We start from the raw sequence: 22,937 nt of genomic DNA on the forward strand, positions 1-22,937 counted from the left end.
TAACCACCCCTCACCTCCCGTAGTTGAATCTAAGAGTGGTTTGAAAAATACCTTCCTAGATAACCAATTAAATCCATTGATAGAATAGTTATTTTAAAATCTTGCTCAGTTTGTTTTACTTGTGTATTTTAAAATTGTGTGATTGTGGCAAGGAAGGACTTCTGAAAAATACTGCTAGGAAGAACAAGAAAAACATAATTTAGTTGATAGAATGGCACTATTCTGTTTTACAAATACAAATCATACATTCTGTTGACCCCAAATTGGGTTTAATGATTAGACAAGTAAGGCCTTTTGCTAGATTAAACATTATGTTTGCTGACTGTAAACAACATTCAGGATTACTAAGCAAACTAAGTTTTGTTCATGTCGTAATTGCTACCGTGCAGTGCAGTACAGGCTACTGTTGGTGCTAAACGATAAAAACATATCCACATTAAAGACGCTAGATTTAGCCCCTACCCCTCTACCTGGCCATTTGCCAGGCCACCACTGTAAATAATGATTTGTTCTTAATGACTTGCCTGGTTAGTAAAGGTTAGTGTTCACTCTGTATTCAACTGTCCAGTGTAATGGATTCAGGTGAACTTAACTTTGGTTGGGGGAGGGGGTGGATGAGTGAGTGAGGATTGGTGACAGGGAACAGGGGGAGTTGACCATGAGGAAGGGGGTGAGGGAGAAGGATAAAGGCAGGTTATCTGGGGCGCTACAGGAGAGACAACGCTGTCATCAGACACAGGATCAGGTGGCAGTATGGACGGGACACTACTGTGGCTGAGCATGGCCTCTCTGGCCTTTTCTTCTCTCAGTTCACCGGCTGATGGAGCTCCACTGTGAGTAGGAGAGCTTTATCTCATGCATTGCCTCATTGGATAATTACATAATCCGATCCGAATTGCCGATCTACAGCAGATCTTGTATCTGCTATTTTTGAATTGGAATTCTGAAAAGTAACAGTTATGGGCTTTCCATCCGACAGCAACGGTATTGTAGAGCCTGACCGACTGATGCCAGATTCTTGGTCAGATGCTGTGTGGAGAGTCTACTGACTAGACTACTTATTATTGCCAAATATTTAAATCTACTTGAAAAACTTGATTTGATTGACTTATAAGCAAACAAATAAAAATAAATATAAATAACTTTTTGATAGACAATTCTTCATTATTATTATTATCTCAGCTATGAGTGTGTGGCTAGTGCGGTCGCAAGGACCGGTATGCTGTGCACCTTTGGTAACCACATCCATAAACACCCAGCATTATTCAGTAGGGAACGTTGTTGAAGCCATGATTGATTTACAATATACTAAAGGCTTGTGTATATATGTGTTGTAAGCAAACAAATACAAATAAACAAATCACTTTTTGATAGACAATTCTTTATTATTATTATCTTTAATAAACTTCAATTTATGAAAATAGACGTTACAAAGAATATTATTAATTACCACTTAATTAACCACTTAAGCCTGTTGCGACTTGTTGTGAGGTTGTAGATCAGTTATTTAAGAAAACATTTGAAAAAATAAGGACCCATTGGCTGCATAATTGCAGATACTGATGTCGTCAAAACTGGACAAATTGGCCAATATATCGGCCAAACCGATCGGCTCTACGTAGTACAGTTTGTTGATGAGATGTAATTTGGAGATGTTTGGGAGGTGATGTACCTTGCTTGCCTCACCTCAATTCTCATTCTTTCCTTCCCTCTCTTTCTTGGCCGTTCTCAGCCAGGTGTTGGCTGCTCCTAATATTTTTCGTGTAAGAACACCAGAGAACATTTTTGTAGAGTGTCAAGATTGCTCAGGAACCATCAGTGTCAACATAAAGGTGATGTCCTATCCAACCAGAACCACACATCTGGCACAAACAGACGTGACACTTGAGAGTCAAAACAACTATCAGGCACTGGCACAAATTACGGTAGGCTAAGTTGGAAATAGAAATGGAATCCACACCACAGGCTTGCTAGATACTACTAGAGCATTCACCAACAACCATCTCTTCAATAGTCTTCTTCTTCTCTCTCTCTCTCTCTCTCTCTTTCTCTCTCTCTCTCTTCAATCTCTCTTTTTATAAGCACAACATTTACCATTTATACACTATTATTTTCTTTGTTTTGTGGTTCTCTTCTTCTGAAGTTATTCGATTGTATAGACATGTTTGTATTTGTTTTGTAATATCATGTAAAAGGTTGAGGTTAAACAACATTGACCGTACGCAGAACACAATTCACAGGCATTGTAAAAGTGACGGCAAGAAAAATCATTCATTCGGAATGGGAGGAAAATATAGTTTCTGTTCATAGGCAAAAGAGTGCATAGTTTTGACAAAAACAAAACAGTCGATACCTGTCCATATTCGTGTTACAACATTACCTTGTCTAAATAAGTTGCCACTCTATTCAGCACAACTGACACTTTTAAAACAATAGATAATCTGAAAAGCAACATCCTTCTAACATAAACAATGTATTATTGTATATATAAACATGATATTATTCATTAAATTACCCTGACCATGCTTCTCAAGAAGTATTTTTGTTTTGCTTGTCAGTATTGGGTAGCTCTGGAGACATTACTGTGCATGATCTTAACCTCACAGCTGTTACTGAAAAGCACATAATACTCTACTAAAATGTACAATTATTCTATAGAAAGTAAATGCATTCTCCCTTTACTGGTTTTAGATTCGAGATGATCTTTTAAGAAATCTCAACGTGACACAGTATGTGTACCTCCAAGCCCAGTTCCCGGGTCGATTGCTGGAGAAGGTGGTCATGGTCTCCTTCCAGTCTGGTTACATCTTCATCCAAACAGACAAGACCATCTACACCCCCAGCAGTAAAGGTGAATCCAGCGCATGGCACACTCAGAAAAGGCCTCTGGGACACCGTTTGCAAATGTTACATTGTACACTGTGGAATCCTCAATGTTAAATTAACAGTGTTTAATTGTAAGTGTTAGAAGGTAGAGGGGTTTTCAGACATGTTTTCTGATTGAAAACATACGTACAAGTACCCCCCCTGTTTTATTTAACATAATGTATATAAAGAGATAACAACTACTCCATTATGGGACCGAGTCTCAAAGAGCCTCGGCCACGGGCTCCCCTCCTTCCGCTTCTCCCACATGTACTGGTTTCCCCACATGAACTGTAACATTATATATATATATTTATATATATTTATATATATATATTTTATATGTATATATATTTAAAATTATAATTATACTGCACACACACACACACGCACGCACGCACGCACGCACGCACGCACGCACGCACACACACACACACACACACACACACACACACACACACACACACACACACACACACACACACACACACACACACACACACACACACACACACACACACACACACACACACCTCTATTGCACATTCTAAACAGTATATCCAATTAGTAAATTATTCTCCCACCTTATTATACACACTCCCCAATGCTGCTTGAGTTATTTACTCTTAACTGTCTTTCTTACTTATTCGTAATATTGCCAACTTGATTGTAAGTTTATTTTTCTTATTATCATTATTATCTTTTTATATTGTAAAAAAACATAATTTTGCTGCTTTTACCTCTATAAGAGTGATAATTAAACCCGAGGAACCCTCTTGAATCTATAATGTTTTTTGTACAATGTCCTCACTGTATCATCATGCGGTATATTTCAACGTGTGTCTCTCATTGTACAGTACATTTCTATTTCTTTCTGTCAGTTCATTTCAGGATGTTTGCTGTGACCCCTGGCATGGAGCCAATTAAGAAGGGTTCTAAAGCTACCATTGAAGTAGAGGTACATTACATGATATCAATTTACAGGCGGACGGACCACTGAGCAGACCCACAGACATGTAGATGGACAGATGGACAGACAGAACAGTAGAGAACAGATGGACGGATAGATGGATAGATATTGTTTGCATATGTATGACTTTCTCCTAGTAGAACCAATGTGAAGAACTTGTGTCCAGCATGGAATTACACAGACAGTAGACATTAGACAACCACTTTAATCCAACATCTACATTTTCTCACAAGTTCAGTTCCTTATTCATATTATTTGTTATTTGTTGTTTCTCAGACCCCAGATGGTATCATTCTTCAAATTGGCACTGTTCTCCTGGACTCTGGGATCGTTTCTAGAGACTATAACATTCCTGAAATTACCAGGTGCGTTTTCTTTGTCTCCATCAAAATAATAAAGTATCTGTCTGTCTGTCTGTCTGTCTGTCTGTCTGTCTGTCTGTCTGTCTGTCTGTCTGTCTGTCTGTCTGTCTGTCTGTCTGTCTGTCTGTCTGTCTGTCTGTCTGTCTATCTGTCTGTCTGTCTGTCAGTCAGTCAAGCCATCCTGTTGTTGGAAATGAAGGGATCACTGAGATTTGTCAACTGCCATAGTATTTTAATTCTGTTGATCAAATCAATTTGTTTTTGGTGCGTGTGTGTGTAGTATCGGGATGTGGAAGGTAGTGGCCTTCTTTCCCAGCAACACACAGCAGAGGTTCTCCGCTGAATTTGAGATCAAAGAATACGGTGAGCCAACCATTATTATTATATTTTTAGTAAGTAAACAATCATCTTCATATGTATTTATAATGTAAAACGTAGACCACACTTCTCATGAAAGTGATGATTTAATTTTCACCCCTGTCTAACAGTGCTGCCTAGTTTTGAGGTTAAATTGAAACCCGAGAAAACTTTCTTCAAAGTGGACAGCGAAACTTTTGAAGTCACAATTGAAGCTAAGTACGTTGATCATGTACAGTATGCTTGAAGTTGTGTAAGTAAAGGAAGATAGTGGGTTGTGTGTGCATGGAGGGGCTTACAGTTATGCTTTTCACCAGATTCATTCTTTGATGGTGTTGCATGGAAAATAATAAACTGTACCACTGAATGATGATGCATAAATTCAGCAGTTAGTGTTTCTTTCTTCTTTTTTGGACAGTTTCTGTTTTTGTCTGCTCCATATTTTAGCTGCAACAACAGTTTTCTTTACCTGTGCTTTTAGGTATCTGTATGGTAGAGAAGTGAATGGAAATGCCTATGTCGTTTTTGGAGTCTTTCATCAGGATACAAAGACGAGCTTCACTGGCTCTCTCCAGAGAGTACAGGTGAGGTTTTAGTTTGGTCTGTCTGTATCTGGCTTTTCTAGAGTTGTTATAATGTTGTAATGTTGTAATGTTTTAATCGATATTTTGTGAAAAAGTGCCTCTTCTAATCAAATTGATAAACGCATATTTTATTAACCACTTTCAATCTGGCATCCCTATTTTGGATGTGTCATTAGAGGCGAAAAAAGTTTCTAAAATGGTCCAAAATAACATATTTGCTAAATTACAACGTGTCGCAATGTAACGCTTTGTGAACAGCTATTTTTGAAAGTTTCTCAATAGGGCTTAAAGGACAAGTTCAGACTAAAATAACATATAGCCTTTTTATCCTACTCATATTGATCCCAAATGACTGGCCGTGGGGTCTATTTGCAGAATTGCCCCTGTCGTCCAGTTTCCCCAGCAGCCCCCATAGAATAGAGTGGAGCCCATAAGCATATCGCTACTGCTATTTGCTGCAGTCAAAAGTGATTATTATTTTCATTCATCTGTTATTAGTTGTCATTACACACGGATCGATGCCTTGGTTGTCCTACACGAGCCGCCACATTCTCGTAAATCATGTTTTGGGGTGAACGTTCGGCACAACTGTCAATCAAAGTGTCTGTACTGGCCCGTCACAGCTCGTATTATCCGGGACTTGACAAAACACATAACAGCTGTATACACGCCGTTGGTCTGTTTCGCAGACTACGGCGGCTCGTGTGGGACAACCAAGGCATGAAAAAAGTCTTCAGTCTTCAGTCAGCTGAATGTGTTGCGCTGACTGATATTGTAAGTCAGTCAGCTGACAATAGGGTCTCTACAAACGTTATTTAACCCTGCAGCGTCCTTGGGTCTTGACGGCTGCAGCCCACGACTTACACAGCTGGATAGTCCACCTGGCCTGGCGGAGATACCTTTGTAGCTATGCTTTATTTCTTAGATGGGACAGTGTAGACTGTCTCTCCTGTCTCTCTACACTGTAGAGAGACAGGAGAGACATGCAAGACAAGACTTGGAGTGTGATTTGAACTTAGATCTCACAAGGAGCCCATGTCTGTGCATGGTCTGAGCCTTTGTGGTTTATGTTTTCAGGTCACAAACGGCAAAGGAAAGGCCATCCTGGAAAGGAAGCACATCAACCAGACATTCCCTAACATTACCCAACTAGTGCAGAGCACCATCTATGCAACTGTCAGTGTGCTGACACAAAGTGGTAAGAAGGCTGTGTGACCTGTACCTGTATTTGTACAGTTTATATGTTTATATTTGCGTGAATGTGTATATTTGTGAGAATGACACCAGTATTCACTCTCAGGTGGTGAACTGGTGGAGGCAGAGGTGAGAGGTATCGTCATTGTCACATCTCCTTACACCATCAATTTCAAGAAGACACCAAAGTACTTCAAGCCAGGAATGCCCCTTGATGTTACGGTATGTCTTCCTGGGATAAATAATCTGTTTCAGATACATTGCCAGCTATGCAATCTTTTATAATCTTTCTATATAAATTATATGCCAATATTGAACTCATAGAGGAAGATCTGAAACGATGGCAGACACTTCCAATATCTATTTTATGCTGTGTAAATGTTCTAAAAATGAATGTCTTACCTAGACTATTATATTATATTTCAAATGGTTCCCATAACGGTTCCAAAATATATGTTTAAGAAAATCCAATCTTTATTTTCATCTTTTATTTGGAGTGGTAACTAGAGTTTCTAGAGTTCGCTTTAATGTATTGTATCTCCCATTGTTGATAGGGCTCGGGAGAGTTGGGTGGGCTCGGGGTTCCAAATATGAAAATTTTATTATTGGGCAGCACAAATAAAGTAATTAAGACAATGGTTTAGTGAACCAGAATAGATAGTTACCGCTGGATTTAAACTATGCCTTGTACTGTGGAATGAAAAATAACAAATAACCTGTGTATAGATAGATAGATAGATAGATAGATAGATAGATAGATAGATAGATAGATAGATAGATAGATAGATAGATACTTTATTAATCCCTGAGGGGAAATTCAGATATCCCATAGCTCATACAGGGAAGGTTAGTTAAAAACACCTCACAAAAAGTGTGTGTGTGTGAGGGGGGGGGGGGCGCACAGGTTAAAACTGAGAGAAGACAAATATAAAAGATATATTATGAATAAGCATAAAAAGCATTTAACGCGCATTTAAAAGGTGTCACTGGAGATAAGAATAATAATCATCCTTTGTCATTGCACATAGACCCATAAATATAAATAAATGTAAATGCCATTGCCATTGTGGCAAAGGGACTTCGAGATTGTCATAAAATGTATCAATATCAGAATAGTGTGATACTGTATACTGTATACTCTTTTCTGTTAGGTTCATGTTACAAACCCCGATCATAGTCCAGCTTCTGGTGTACGAGTGATGGTGAATCCAGATAATTCAGAAGGCTTAACAGATGATGACGGAATTGTCAGGGTCCACGTCAACACACATGGAGAAAGGACCTCAAGCATGCAAATCACTGTAGGTCACTGGAATTATACAGGCATTTTGCATGTGCTTTTACTTTGCATGTAACATGGTGTGTGTGTGTGTGTGTGTGTGTGTGTGTGTGTGTGTGTGTGTGTGTGTGTGTGTGTGTGTGTGTGTGTGTGTGTGTGTGTGTGTGTGTGTGTGTGTGTGTGTGTGTGTGTGTCCCAGGCAAATACCATGGATACAACAGATCAAGCATCAGCTACCATAACAGTCCATCCATACAGCACCAGTTCCAACGACCACGACCTCCACATAGGTAAAGACTTTACAGTAGAGATGAATTTGGTCTATGTACTGTATTACATGGTGACAAATGAGTAATTTCTGTGGTTGTGGTGGTATTAGAACTACATAAGGTTGCCTAACATAAATTCATTTATTAACTTGCTATTGTTGCAGCTGTGGCAAAAGATGGAAATAACATGAAAGCCACCATTAACTTTGGCAGGCTGAGACATACAGACCATGAAATCACATATCTGGTGAGTTTTGGTGTCTGCACTCTGCACATTAGGGTTGCATGATATTGTGACATTTCCCCTAAATATTGAGCCAACAAAATCTATATCATGAATCTATATTTACATAAGCATAGTTACATTATGTTGTTATAAAGTTTAACATAATCGTTAATGATTTGTGTCATTTTATTACAATGCCTTGCATCTTAGATTATTTCTCTGTGACACTTTTAAACAAGACTGAGAGTCTAAAAGCCCTGTTAGCATAGAAACATAGCCTATAGACTCTGCTGTTCCTTGTCATTTGGCCAAGGGTGGCACTAGAGGAAAAGGGGTGGGGTCACAAAATCACAATATAGGGTTCATCCTGGTATATATGCCCATTATTGTACTGTGTGAAAAGTTTATATTTTGCTGTGAAGATGGACTTAGAGCTTACAGTAGGTCATCACTCCAATTGTTAGGGTTCATCTTCTAGAGAATATGGTAAATGGTGCATTAGCGCTTTTTCCCAAAACACTACAATATAGATTTACACAGACGGCAGTGGAAACCATGCAAAGTACCAACCAGCTCATTGGGAGCAGCTAGGTGTTCAGTTCAGTGTCTTTCTCAATCTCAAGGACACTTCTACACTAGTCTCACGTAGCCTAATCTCTCAAGAACAAATTCAGAGCTGCGCTACTGAAATGCAAAAGTGAAAAACGCTGGGGGCGCTGTTTTTCCTTTTTATTTGAGGAACGTTTTTTGCGAGTAGCCAGACAACTATTGCACAATCTCCGGAAACATTTGAAAATTGTGGGAGGCAGCAGCTCCATCCCATTATCAGCAATAACATTTCCGGTTTTTGAGCTAGCAACAATAAGTTTTCCGGTTGCCTTCAAAACAAGATCGCGAATTTGTAATGTTTTTTAAAAGACACAAATCTATTTTAAAAATACATTTATGATGTATGTCTTTTAAATGGTGCATACTAGAACACTTCTAAGTGTTAGGTTGTTCTTGATTTAAACTGGCTATTGATCCCCATTAAATGTGCACTTAGCACAGTTTCTGATCCTGTTTTGCACTTTAACTGGATATTCATTTGTGTTTGTTACATATGTATTGTTTTTGTATTGTTTGTCCATTGTTGTAATAATGCTGCCTCTAGGCCAGGTCACTCTTGGAAAATGATCATGATATAATATTGTTTATTGCAGAAGCAAATAAAAAATGATAAAAGCAACAACAAAATATGCTACAAATAATAATAGTAGATAGTGCAGGTGAGATTTAGAAAACAAAGCATGGGGGGTTTATAAAATTGATCTCACCTATTTAAAAACTAAAATACAATACAAATAAGAATGTAATCAGAAACATTAATCAAAAGTGTGTGTGTGTGTGTGTGTGTGTGTGTGTGTGTGTGTGTGTGTGTGTGTGTGTGTGTGTGTGTGTGTGTGTGTGTGTGTGTGTGTGTGTGTGTGTGTGTGTGTGTGTGTGTGTGTGTGTGTGTGTGTGTGTGTGTGTGTGTGTGTGTGTGAACTTGATAGAAAATTGATACAGACCAGTACAGAATGTTGGAGAACATTGAGACTGGACACAAGACAGCTCTTTACCGTGGCACTTGTGATATACACACGCGTTCAGGGAGACCCCCTCTACAACGCCACACTCTCCGTTAAGCGAGAGAGGTGTATTTTGGAAAGGGACGGGCCGTCCAGTGAGATCAGGGGTCAGAAAAGGGCCATTTTCAGGGCATAGCCTTTACAAATTGGACACTGGATACGAGACGGCTCTTTGCCGTGGCACTTGTGACATACACACACGTTCAGGGAGACCCCCCCCTCTACCACGCCACACTCTCCGCTAAGCGGGAGAGGTGTATTTTGAAAAGTGGCGGGTCGTCCAGTGAGGACAGGGGTCAGAAAAGGGCCATTTTCAGTGGATAGCCTTTACAAATTGGACGCTGGACACGAGACAGCTATTTGCCGTGGCACTTGTGATATACGCACGCGTTCAGGGAGACCCCCTCTACAACGTCACACTCTCCGCTGAGCCAGAGAGGTGTATTTTGAAAAGTATATTGGACATTATCCAGCCCTATTTTGCCCCCATTCTTATGTATTATGCCTTATCTTATCAGGCATTGTTCTTATTTTGAAAAATATTTTTAAAACAGTGAAAATAGCCGATTTGCATGCAGCTATACATCAGGATCACTTGTCTATGCACATTGTGCAGTGTCAATTGGTCACCTGGTAGTACCAGGTGACACTTTGTTGACTGAGACTGTACGTGTGGGACTGGGACTATTTTAAAATAGTGAAAATAGCCGTTCTACAAGCTCACAATACGATTTACAATTTACAATTTAGGCATTTAGCAGACGCTCTTAATCCAGAGCGATTTACAGTAAGCAAGGTAATCAAATGCATATAAATAGTAATCTAGGATCATAGGTAAAACAAGAATCATCAGTCTAACAGTAGAATATCGCCCCAAAAAATCAATACTCTGTACATTGAAACTATTCAAACTATAGGATGCCAGGTCAACAATGGCCTGGCATCTGTCTACCTAACATGGTATCTAATTAGTGTGGTTGCCCTAACAGGGCAACCAGACTATAGTACTCTACCCCCTTTATTTATTTATAGATAAACAATACTTTGCCGTGCTACTCCTCCCACAGTTTATTTTTCCCAATTTAGTGCCATATGTCAAAATGACCGGCCTCACCGGGAATCGTGTGCTTGTATTTTGCTAAGAGATTGGTTACATAGTTTTATTGATATTGATTTATTAGTGCATTACATTTCCCCATCCACTTTAATGGAAAAGTAAAAAAAACTCAAATTCAAGTATTTCTTTCTCAGAAACTGTAAGAGCTAGAGTTACCAGATTTGGAGAGGAGGTTCATAATTTAGTGCAAAATTATTTAAAAAATAATTACACCAATCGGCCTGATGGTGGCGCTATAACAGCCCACTTTACGTTTTGGCCTATAACTCTTGAACCGTTGGTCGTAAAATAAAAATATTTTCCCCTAGATTCCTTGGGTCATTACGCAACTCCCTATATAGGCCACGCCCATTTGCGTCAGGATAGATTTTCCACCATTTTGAATTTTCTTCAAAACACACTTTTAGCTCCTCCTCCCACATATTTTGTCCAAATTTCACAAAAATCGGTACACATGATCTCTGAACCCATGCGATAAATATCTCCAAGCGGAATTTTGATAGTCCGTACCGTTCGTCCGTAAATGGCTTCCGAAGTTAGCGGGAGGGGCCCGTTTTACAAAAAAGGCCAAAAATCACGAACAAAACGTCCGGTCAATCCCAAATTTGAATCACATGTCAAGGGTGGTTTACTCAACGAATCTCCAAAAGCATTTCCACTTTGATCCATAGGGGGCGCCACAAATGCACAAAACGTAACCGTTTGATGCAAAAACCTTATTTTGGGGGATCAATCCTCTCTAAATGAAACACAAGTGATCTCAGGAGTGACGTAACAATGTAATTGGCGCAGCCTCCGACCGTATTCCTCCCAGCGTATTCCTCGAGTCCCGGCGGCAGCGACCCGCGACCCGCGTCGGCGCAACCACACTTTGCAATTGCCCTGAATTGCGAAAATTCTAGTTACATTTTAGTCTTTGCATAAGCCTGCAATGCGTCTTCTGTTTTTGCACATTTGGCACTGCTGCTACAGATTATCATACGTGTTTTAAGAGGTTTATCATACCTGCCATTCCATCTGTACTTTAATTTTATTTCTGTTATCTATAATACTAGTTCTACTTCATTACATCAGTATTGTTACTTGTTACTGACATATTTTGTTTGGTTGTGTTAAGTCTCTCTAGAAACAGGTCTCAACATTTCACTGCTTGTTCAGATTAGTTTCAGAGTTCTCTTTGAAAATGTCACACATTTTGAAATGGTTCCACATCCATTGCCTGATTGATATTAAGCTGGATTGATAAGACTGATATTACACATGATGTAATAGACTTGCCACTAAAAGTATGCACTTAAAAGTTGATTTTCATTCATTATTTATATTCTTTATAATTTTGAATGTTAAAAATGGTGGGGTTCTGCTATAGTCACTTACAAAACGTATACACTATTTTAATGTTAAATGATAGTGTTGTTTACTGGAGTCAAACTGGGTTTGTGTCAAATATACTGCAGTTCTCGCATTAGTTTATATAGTAATACCTATCACCGTCCTTTGACTTTATTTGACTCTTAGTGAGCAAGACTGTTACTTGAGTCAGCGTTTAATAGCCTACAGACAGCAATTGTTTCTAATTATGACAAGCACAATAACACAAAATAATACTCCTGTGTGCAAGTCTGTTGAGAAGAAAACTAGAAAAAGTGCTCCTCGGAGCACAGGTCTCCGTCAGGTCAGGTACGTTATTGTGGCCTCCTGGTGGCGCTATAATAGGCCAATGTGAAAAGGGCGCCATTTCTTCTTAGGCCTTTCACGGCAATCGGACACTGCATTCATGATTTGAGGCATTTTGTTCCAAAAATGTGTTTTGCTAAATTAGACCTGCTGGTGGCGCTATAACAGGCCAATATCAAATGGGTGGCATTTCTTCCTCGGCCTAGTGGGAATGTGCGTGTGAAATTTCACGGAAATTGCAAGCTGCGTTCATGATTTGAGGCATTTTGTTCAAAACGGACCAATCCTGCAAACTTTGGAAGCCAACCTTAGCCAATCAGGATGGAATATGGGAAATCGGGCAGATCCGGGTTGATCACATGACTATAGAGATATTGTGTACCAATTTACATGAGGTTTGGATAAAATCTGTAGGAGTAATGTAAAACATTTGGGGCAGAGGTTCTGAATTGGCATTGAGGGAGTGTGTGTGCACAGTTTTGCAGCGAGTGGGCCAACGGTGCCGGAGATTAGCTGGTAACACACGGACAGGACACACACACACACACACACACGGACGGACGGACGGACGGACGGTAAACCATACTCTCTCGCCATGCCTTTCGGCCTGGCGGAGACAATAACTCCAGAAGAGAGTGGCAGATTTTCATGGAACTTGGTAGAAATGATCTCTAGGCTGCCCTAGACAAATGGCACAATCATGGTCACAGTCAATGGCCAGGTTTCCCAAACGAATTTGAGCTCATGCGTAGCCTAGAAGCTGCGTAAGAGCCTCCACGCACCTGCGCAGTAGCAACCCCGCCACGCACTATCTTCGTTAGTAGCAGCTGTGTGTGCCCTACGTGCCATCTAAACTGGCTTCAGGAGATACCATCGTCGTAGGTTCTCGTTACGTATGTGCTAAAACTACATTCGCGAGACAGCATGCACGTAAAGACCTCCTGGACGAAGCCTACGTAAAGCCTACATGAACTACGTAGTGCTGTGCTGTCCTACGCTACACAGCAGTTTAAACACCCTTTGCGAAAGTGAAATGGATCATAAAAATACCAGAGCCAACTGTCAGATGTCCTGAAGCAGTCCACTCCAAATACAACTTTTGAATAATATATTTATGAATTAAATTACAGCGGTGAGGTGACATCTGCAAGGTAAATAAAACACTAAAGTGTCCCCATTATGCAAGTAAATTAAATATACTTAAAATACCAAAAGTAAAGATATGCAGAATGTCCCATTTCCCAAATTTAATATGTATTAAAATCTTTTAAAAATAGCAGATCTACAAGCTTGTGAGGCGTTGTGAGCTTGTAGATCTGCTATTTTCAAAAGATTTTTTAACCGTTCATAAATATGGCGAGTGCAAGAGCTGTCACTTTGTGAGAGGAACTGGGGACTTTAATCATAACGTTTAACTATAAAACTTTGAAATTAAGGAAACATGTTTAGCTCAGCATAATTTATATACCTTTAGTTAACTTGGCATATGCTTAATATTTTTATCAGACGATCGGATCATCTGTGAGAGTACAATTTGTAAACTTCGGGTTCATGCATAGAGGACGAAGCAGCGCAGCCGCTCGCCCTACCCAAAAGAACAGATCTGCAAGCTATCGACACGGCATGTCGCAGTGCGTTGACAGCTTGTATTTTTGGGTAGGCATGCACGTTACGCACCGGCCCGGCCGTAATCTTATATATATATATATATATATAGTGTGTGTGTGTGTGTGTGTGTGTGTGTGCGCGCGCGCGGTCGGTCGGTCTTTTCATAGATCTATTTCGCTACGATGGGTGTTACGAGCGCCCCAGGGCGCTCGTTACAAACTGCTGCGTAGGACAGCACTCAGGGCTACGCCTCTCCCAGGAGTAGGAGGAGAGTAGGATACGCCATTCTGTCTCCCGAATGTAGTTTTAGCAGACACGTAACGCGTGGGAACCGATAGCACGTTGGGCACAACCAGCTGCTACTAATGAGGGTAGAGCGTAGGTTTCGCCGGGTCCCAGGCTCTTACGCAAGCTGCGTAGGCTACGCATGACCTGAAATCTACGTGGCTGCTATGGTACTGCGCAGCCTGTGTGGACGCGCGTAAGACCCGTCGTACAACCTGCGCAGGATCTCTACGCAGCATCTCTGCGAATCTCTTTGGGAAACGCGGCCAATGTTACATCAGTCATATCTCAGGAACGGAGAGAGACACAGAACAAGATGTTGGTGTGTGCCTTTATTAATGGTCTTGAAATTTTATACTGATGTCAAACTGGGAAACTGAAATAGAAGCAAGGCTTGTCATAAGGAGGTGACATCAATGGGACCTTTTAAAAGGTATTTTATTTAATTTGATACGTGAAGTCAATGGAGATTTAAAATATGGCATTACGACGCCATCAAGGCCCGCCCCCAAAAAAATTTTCGACAAAATCAACTGTAGATTTAGTCGACTAAAATCTTATGATATTTAGTCGACTAAAACTAGACAAAAGTGTCAGGTGACTAAAATATGACTAAAACTAAATAAAGATTTGCTGTCAAAATTAACACTGCGTCACAGTGACATGACAACAACAACAGGTAACCTCAGCCTGTGATTTTAATCTACACATTTTTGTGTTAAATTGTGACTGTAGCCTGCAGCATGCATCAGTGGTCAATTGTAAGCAACAACAGATTGTTGTAATTGTAAGTAAGTAATATCCATAATTGAATGCAAACCTTTTGCTGAGATCTGCAGATAAACAAAATTATCAGTTTCTGCCAAGAGACACTTTTCTGACCTCTGACCTCAGTGGACGGTCTGCCGCACTTTGTTTTACACCCCTCTGGCTTAGCTGAGAGTGTGGCGTTGTAGGGGAGGTCTCCCTGAACGTGTGCGTATGTCACAAGTGCCACGGCAAAGAGCCGTCTCGTGTCAGGCGTCCAATTTGTAAAGGCTATGCACTGAAAATGGCCCTTTTCTGACCCCTGACCTCACTGGACGGCCCGCCACTTTTCAAAATACACCTCTCTCGCTTAGCGGAGAGTGTGGCGTTGTAGAGGGGGTCTCCCTGAACGTGTGTGTATGTCACAAGTGCCACGGCAAAGAGCAGCGCAGGGAAAAAAATGACGCTTCACTGGCGCGTTTCACTGTTGTAGTGCTCCTTTAGCAGCCGCTGCTTCTAAATTTCGTTGCTTTTCGCCGTTTTTTTTTTAAAACGCCGTTTGGTGTCCCCCCCCCAAGGTTGGTGCCCTGTGCTTCAGCACCTTAAGCCCGTTGGATAAACCACCACTGGAAATGGGCCCATTACATTTTGAGATAACTTGTGCGCAAGTGGAATGTTTGGCCTATAGATGGCACTTTAGGAAAGGCCATGGGGTCACCAAATCAGTAGGGTATACATACTTGTTAAGTATTAAGTTTCATGCCAATCTGGCCATTAGTTTGTGAGATATCTTGTTTGCAATTGGAGTTTTGTTCCTAAGGGTGGCGCTAGAGGAAATGTCATGGGGTCACCAAAATCACTAGGGGATATCCTCCAAGGAGCATAAATGTGCTCAGCGAGTTTCAGGCAAAAAACTGAGGGGAATTATCCTTCTATTTTGTCCTGAACATTGTCATTTCTGATCTTCATCGTGCAGAGGATGTGTTCATACAAAGTTCTCTTTTCTGCCACCAGTGGGAATATTCATTGTAATTATTTGTTCATTTATGATCTATTACTAAAATTTTAACTGTAACTTTGTCCATGTCTGTAACTTTGTGGTGTTATTTTTTATTTTTTTTATCTCAATGAGACCACCTGGGTTAAATTAAAGTTAAATTGATGAAAAGCATAGTCTCTATTAGTCTATCCAGCGAGCAGTCTGCTCTGAGTATCTTTTTGATACTATAGGCCTGCACTCCTACATAGCGGGAGTGGAACCATGCCATGATTGGCCTCACTGCTAATCATCAATACCAAATGAGATCAGAGGTTAATCGTTCTCCATTATAGTGGTTATATTTTATGATAATCTATCATGCAAACGAATACAGCTCCATTAGTATTGTGCAGCCCTAGTGCACATGCAAGGAGTTGGGTGTTGCTGCTGATACACTGCATACAGTGGGTACTTTATGTTTAATCGACAGGCATTTCACATTCTACACAATCTGTGTTTAAATCACAACCCCTTCTAGTATTCATGTCCGTGAAATTGTGTAAACTTTCTTAATCATTGTTGCCCATAAAAAGTATACAAATCCACATGTCATGTGCATGTTCAACTTACTAGTGAGTTTACATCGGGGGGTTACATCGTCCAATATAAACCATATTGCATAATGTACAGTATACTGCTTTTGTAATGATAAGCCCTTGATGTACAAATTCATGAATATTTTCAGATCCTGAGTGGAGGTCAGATAGTGAAGGCAGGTCGAGTAAAGAGAAAACAACAGATAACGATGCACGTGTCACTGACTGTTACCAAGGAGATGCTGCCCTCGTTCCGCGTCATAGTCTATTACCATGCCAGTGCCACTGAAGTGGTGTCAGACTCTGTCCTGGTGGAAGCCAAGTATACCTGCATGGGCTCGGTGAGACACAGACACAGACACACACATACAAACACAAAGACACAATTTGTAGTATAGAGCTCGACTCTCAACTGGTGTGCTATGGCAAGAAAATTAACATTTTACATTTGAATATTTCCCAACCCACTTTTGGGTCATGACTCTTCAGTTGAGAAACACTCGCCCTGAGGTTAGAGAAGTAGACATGTGAACATTTGCTCTTCATTAAAATCATCAGATTTAAAAAAAAGTCCAACACATTACTTGGAGGTGTGTGCATAAGGCTGACATGACATTGTTATAACCATGGCATGACATCTGGCATGAATATGAAGGAAGCTTTATGAATGTATATGACTGTTATACATTCACGTTCCGATGGACCATTCACCATGGATGAGTACCGGAGGGCCAAGGCTGTGGGGAGATGGAGTGACATCCGAGTTCTAACATATGTGCCAATAGATGAGGAAGCGCTGGACTTGAACTATATCAAGCTCAGTTTCTTGTCAGCGACTGTAGGCCTATAGTCCATTCTCCTACCGTTTACGGCTGTGAATGCTGGACTCTGAAAGCTGCCCTACAGAAGTCCCTGGATCGGTGCTAAACTAAAATGCTATGTGAAGTACTAAACATCAACCAGGATGAAGACATTACCAACAAGCATCTGTATGGGGGGCTACAGAGGGTGAGTGAGAAGATAGCAGTCAGGATGATGAGTCTGCCATCAACACCGGGAGCTCCCAGCCAGCAAGCTTTTACTATGGGGGCCAAAACACGGGCATCGATCATGAAGGCGTCCCACACCTACCTACGTGGACATACTAAAGATTCAAGAATTAATTATACAATGAATAAGCAAACAAGTAAATATAATATACACATTACACACATTAACCAAACTTCATTTTATAAAACCACTTATTAAAACCCCCGCCATATTCAAAAACAATTCCCCACAGGATCAATAAAGGTCTATCTACTACTCCTTCTCATTTTAGTTGAAGCTAGAATCAGCCACAGGAGAAACCGTTTATGAACCAGGGAAACAACTGGGACTGAAGGTAACTGGAGACCCAGGAGCCATGGTGGGACTGGTAGCTGTGGATAAAGGTGTCTACGTCCTCAACAGCAAACATCGTCTCACCCAGAGAAAGGTACGTGGTCCATTCAGTGAATTGGAGAGTTGGCACTGTAGGGACCGAGCCGTCTAGAAGATTGTGTATAATATATATAATATTGTGTAGATATACTGTATATAGGTCCATATGGGAATAAAACTGTGTGTGTTTGTTTGTATGAGGTGTGGGACATGGTGGAGAAGCATGATACCGGCTGTACACCAGGTGGGGGAAAGGACAGTATGGGGGTGTTCTATGATGCTGGGCTGATGTTTGTTACCAACACCAACACCCTTGGAACTCATGTGAGAACAGGTAAATGAATGACACATCACTTCTCAATCTTCTTTCATTGAGTTCTGTGTACTAGACCATACCCGGTGAAGTGCGCAGGCGAAAGTAGTAGACGCATGCAGCCGCACCTGACCACATCCACTCAATGCTTGTGATTCCACCAGACGCTTTTCAGATGCGTCCCAGAAACGGTGAACGGCTATTTCAAGGGATGGACGGCAACCCTTGATGTGTGTGTCTCACATTATTTGTACTGCTAGATGGTTTCACACTTTCACTTTTCCTCAGCAGAAGATGGTTTGCGTCTCCTCCAATCCGTCATTTAAATAGCAATGTGCCTCCGAAGCACACTCTGATTGGTTTAATTTATGTTATGTCCAAATCACACCCATGACTAATTAATAAACGTAATACAACCTATTTGCACCTATAGTGCTGCACTTTGCACCAGAAAACAGCTGTCCAACTAGTACAATTGAAGATGGTCACACCCCTGATGCAATTGCACCCTGCATTCTGCACTCTGTGCTGGCATAGATTGTCTAAATTTGGGTGGCAGTATTGCTCTGTGGGTAGAAATTAAGGCCTATTGGGAATTGTAATGTCACCGGTTTGAACCTCGGCTCACCCAGTTTATGTCTCGAAGACATCTAACCTCAGCTGCTCCCTGGGCGGCGTACAAATGGCAGTCTCGGAGCCATGGCTCAGGGCAGACTAGGTTATTGGGTGGCAATAGGTGAATAGGCAGAGAGCACTTGGAAACAGAAGGTCCAATGTTCCATTCCTCGACCTATCCTCGACCTATGTGTTGAGGTGTCCATGTCATGAGCAAGACACCTAACTGCTCCCCCTGAGCACTCAATATGACCACCTGAGCTGGTCATCAGCTGGGTGAAGCTATAACTGAATTTTCCCTGTGGGATTAATACAGTCTACATTAAATGCGATGATTACATTACATTACATTACATTACAGTCATTTAGCAGACGCTTTTATCCAAAGCGACTTACAATAAGTGTATTCAACATAGGTAGGGAACGAAAATTACTAATCACCAGAAGTCTTTAGTGCATTTTCTGCAAAAACAAGCAACCAAGAGTATACCTAGCTCTAAGGTAAAAGTGCAATATATCAGCTACCTATTTCCTTAAACAGATGAGACAAAATAGCTAAATCAAATGAGCATGAGCTAAAACAAATAAGTGTATCGACTAAACAAGATCCAATAAACAATACAACAATAGAAAACAAGCGTTCGTACAACTAGTTAACAACAAGTAGGTCAGGCAGAGATGATGGAGTCATATTGACATCATCCACCGGTCATTACAATATGTTTAAAAAAAACTCAGGCCCATCTAGAGTATTCCAGGCCCAGTCATTAGATCTGCCACTGGCTTCAATACAATGCCTCTTAATCCTCTTACTTGACTGAACTAAACTCCTGCATGGACAGACTTTCTTTAAGTGGTGGAGTGGTGGAATACAGGTTCGCAAACCTCTAAATTAATAAGTCAGATGGACCCAATTGAAAACAATGGTGAGACCCCAACTTTGCCTAAGCCTGGAGAGGCATCATTGGCACCTCTTCATTTATAAAGCCCTGGTTGGAAAATTACCACTATATATTTCAGCCATGTTACGTCAGAAACATAGTCACATTCTAACTCGCCCTAGCGAATGGCTAGTCCTTCTGGTTCCATTTACCAAATCTGAATTGGGAAAGACTGCTTTCGGCATTGGCACCTGGTTCTTGGAAACTCTTGCAACAAGATCTTAAACTAAATACCCTAGCATCTATTAGCCATTTTAGGAATTTACTTAATAATCATTCATTACCTGTATGCAACTGTTTTACTCTGTTACTGATTGCTGTCAACATGCAACTGTTTTAACTGATTTTGTCAACATAGTCTTTCTTTGTTGTTGTTATCATTGTAAATGAGGGTCTGCCTCAATGATCTCTTAGAGAATTTTAAATAAAGGTTGAATAAATGAATGAATTCTGTGTAACAGTCAGGGTATGTTGGTATATTCAGATCCAAAGTGCCCCGTCAGCGCCAGGAGGAAACGAGCCACAACGATAGGGGATGCAAGGATTACCCTAGGTAAGACTGACAACTATACTAGAGGAGAGTAAACTAATCAGTATATTCATGGATTAAAGCTAAATAAAATCTCACGACTAAAACATTTTGTATGGCCAAGTCCTAATCTGCAATTTGTGAAACTGCTTGAAAAGAGCCCCCCACACACTAGTGCTGTGTTTCATAAACAATTAAATTAGCACAATATGTAAAATGATAATGTTTTGGTAGCCATACAGCCAACCAGTTTGCAGATTGAGTTTTTAACCTTTTTATTTTTAGAAATATACAAGATCATAAGGGTTTTCTGGAAGATTGAACATGTATTGTATTGCTAGTTTGACCACTTCTCTTTAATCTTAAATTAACTAATAACCAAAAATAGGCTATCTACAATCTTACAACGCGTTTTCTCACAAAAAAAAAACATAAAGGAAAAAACTATGAAAACAAGAAAAAACAAACAAACAAACGAGAAAACAAAAAAAATGAGAAAATTAACACACAGAGAAAAACAAGACAAACGTGATCACAACAACCTAAAGACAAGACTTACAGATTTCTCGAATTATCATCATATTTCAATATCCATATATAATACTATAGTAATCAAGTTGAATAATACTTGATAATACATAATTAATATATAATTAAGATATAATTAATAAGATAACCTTACAAAGCTAATATTCCTTCCAGTATTAATAATTGTGGGATCGCTAGAACCTTTCAAACCTTTCAAACCTTAAACCTTTCAAACCTTAAACCTTTCAAACCTTTCAAACCTTTCAAACCTTTCAAACCTTTCAAACCTTAAACCTTTCAAACCTTTCAAACCTTTCAAACCTTAAACCTTTCAAACCTTTTAAACCTTTAATACATTTCAAACCTTTAGAACCGTAAACATTTCAAACATTTCAAACCTTTAGAACCTTTAACACTACTAATACTTTAACACCTTTAACACTTCTGAAACTATCAATACATACCATCAACATTCTTAGCGATCCCACACTGTTTCTTCAGGAACAGTACTTTCTAGTTCACATTAATGTTCTATATTTATCTATTATTTTAGATGTATACATTCTTTTAAATGTATTTATGGATCTACGCATTTTTAGTTCATCGTCCAAGCCGTTCCAAAGATTCAACAAGATCATGTAGTTTTAGGGTGTTTGATTGAATGAAAAGTGAATTTGTTGGTGCGTAGTATTCTGCATGGTTGAACATTCTGATGGCTTTTTTTTTTGTAGAAATATTGGATTGATATTTGATTTATAGTTGTTCCCCCATACTTCCACACAATGATGTGTGGAAGTACACTTGTAGATAGCCTATTTTTGCTGTGCAACATGCTTCCATGGAAGACATATAGACTTTGGAATCCAAATGACTGAAATCAGTCAAGGTGACTGAAAACTTAATCTGTGTATATTCAATGGGATAGACTGTAAAAGTTTAACATGTTTGAAGCTCATTGTTGTTGGTCTTTTCCTTCTCCACCTGTCTTACCTCCCACCTTATCCCTGTGTATCTTCTGCTCTTCCTTCTCTCCCACATCCCCTGTGTCTTGTCCCTTCCAGAGAGTCAGTACAAAGATGAGTTGCGCAAGTGTTGTTTGGATGGCATGAAAGACACCCCACTCTCTTATGACTGCCAGCGTCGCAGCGAGTACATCGTAGGCGACCAAAAGTGTATTGACGCCTTCCTTCACTGCTGCACAAATCTGACCAGCCAGCGAGCTGACAAGAAGCAAGAGTTCCTCCACCTTGCTCGCAGTAAGAGACAGGGGAGGTACAGGTCAGATGGAGTGTAGCTCCACTATGAACCGGTGAATACATGGCAAGAATGGGGAGACACGAGAGAGGAAAGCCAGCTACTTGTTTGTACGTTTGCCAGCTTGGCCGACCGAAACAGGGAAGATGAGCTGGTTTAAAAGGGGGGGAGTATGAACATTGTTGATGAAAGGGTAGAGTAATGTAGATGTGATTGAGAGGGAAACAAAAGGACAAAGCAGTGGAATAAAAGAGAGAATTCTTTAGGACAGGAGAGAGTAGAGACCTGGGGGCCCATTATCAAGCCTGTCAGAGGATGGAAATCCAAGCGTCAGAAAACTCTCAGTGAAGTACATTTGGTCCTACTTTAAGGCATACTGTTAGCCTGCTCCACCCCCTGAATCGTTTGCCTCGCATTCAGGGTCTGGTGACGCTGTCGAAGGCGGGTGTTTCTCGGTTGAAAATCTGTACGACGAATCGGGATCGGGATAATCCAGTATGAACCAATTGCCAAAGAATGCCACTTTGGCCACGCCCCCATCTCAGAAATCGGCTGCACTGCGAGGGCTTTCAGACTGAATAATGTAGTGAAACGAAATAAAAATTCAGGC

At 40.4% G+C, this 22,937-nt stretch overlaps 1 protein-coding gene across 1 annotated transcript in view; it reads left to right on the forward strand.

The window, feature by feature from the left end:
• The first annotated feature begins 736 nt into the window (after positions 1-736).
• LOC308095538 (complement C3-like) overlaps positions 737-22,937 on the forward strand; it is a 43,645-nt gene continuing 21,444 nt past the window's right edge. The window contains exons 1-15 of the mRNA XM_080442593.1: positions 737-833; positions 1,733-1,925; positions 2,692-2,851; positions 3,747-3,823; positions 4,112-4,200; positions 4,478-4,560; positions 4,686-4,786; positions 6,216-6,336; positions 6,439-6,554; positions 7,484-7,633; positions 16,875-17,066; positions 18,047-18,202; positions 18,349-18,481; positions 20,501-20,569; positions 22,135-22,345. Coding sequence (XP_080298719.1) covers positions 754-833; positions 1,733-1,925; positions 2,692-2,851; positions 3,747-3,823; positions 4,112-4,200; positions 4,478-4,560; positions 4,686-4,786; positions 6,216-6,336; positions 6,439-6,554; positions 7,484-7,633; positions 16,875-17,066; positions 18,047-18,202; positions 18,349-18,481; positions 20,501-20,569; positions 22,135-22,345 — 1,931 coding nt within the window. The 5' untranslated portion in view covers positions 737-753. The remainder of the gene's footprint in view (positions 834-1,732; positions 1,926-2,691; positions 2,852-3,746; positions 3,824-4,111; positions 4,201-4,477; positions 4,561-4,685; positions 4,787-6,215; positions 6,337-6,438; positions 6,555-7,483; positions 7,634-16,874; positions 17,067-18,046; positions 18,203-18,348; positions 18,482-20,500; positions 20,570-22,134; positions 22,346-22,937) is intronic.

The sequence above is a fragment of the Gymnoscopelus braueri genome (genome assembly GCF_963280865.1).
Source record: "Gymnoscopelus braueri genome assembly, chromosome: 11".
NCBI lineage: Eukaryota > Metazoa > Chordata > Actinopteri > Myctophiformes > Myctophidae > Gymnoscopelus > Gymnoscopelus braueri.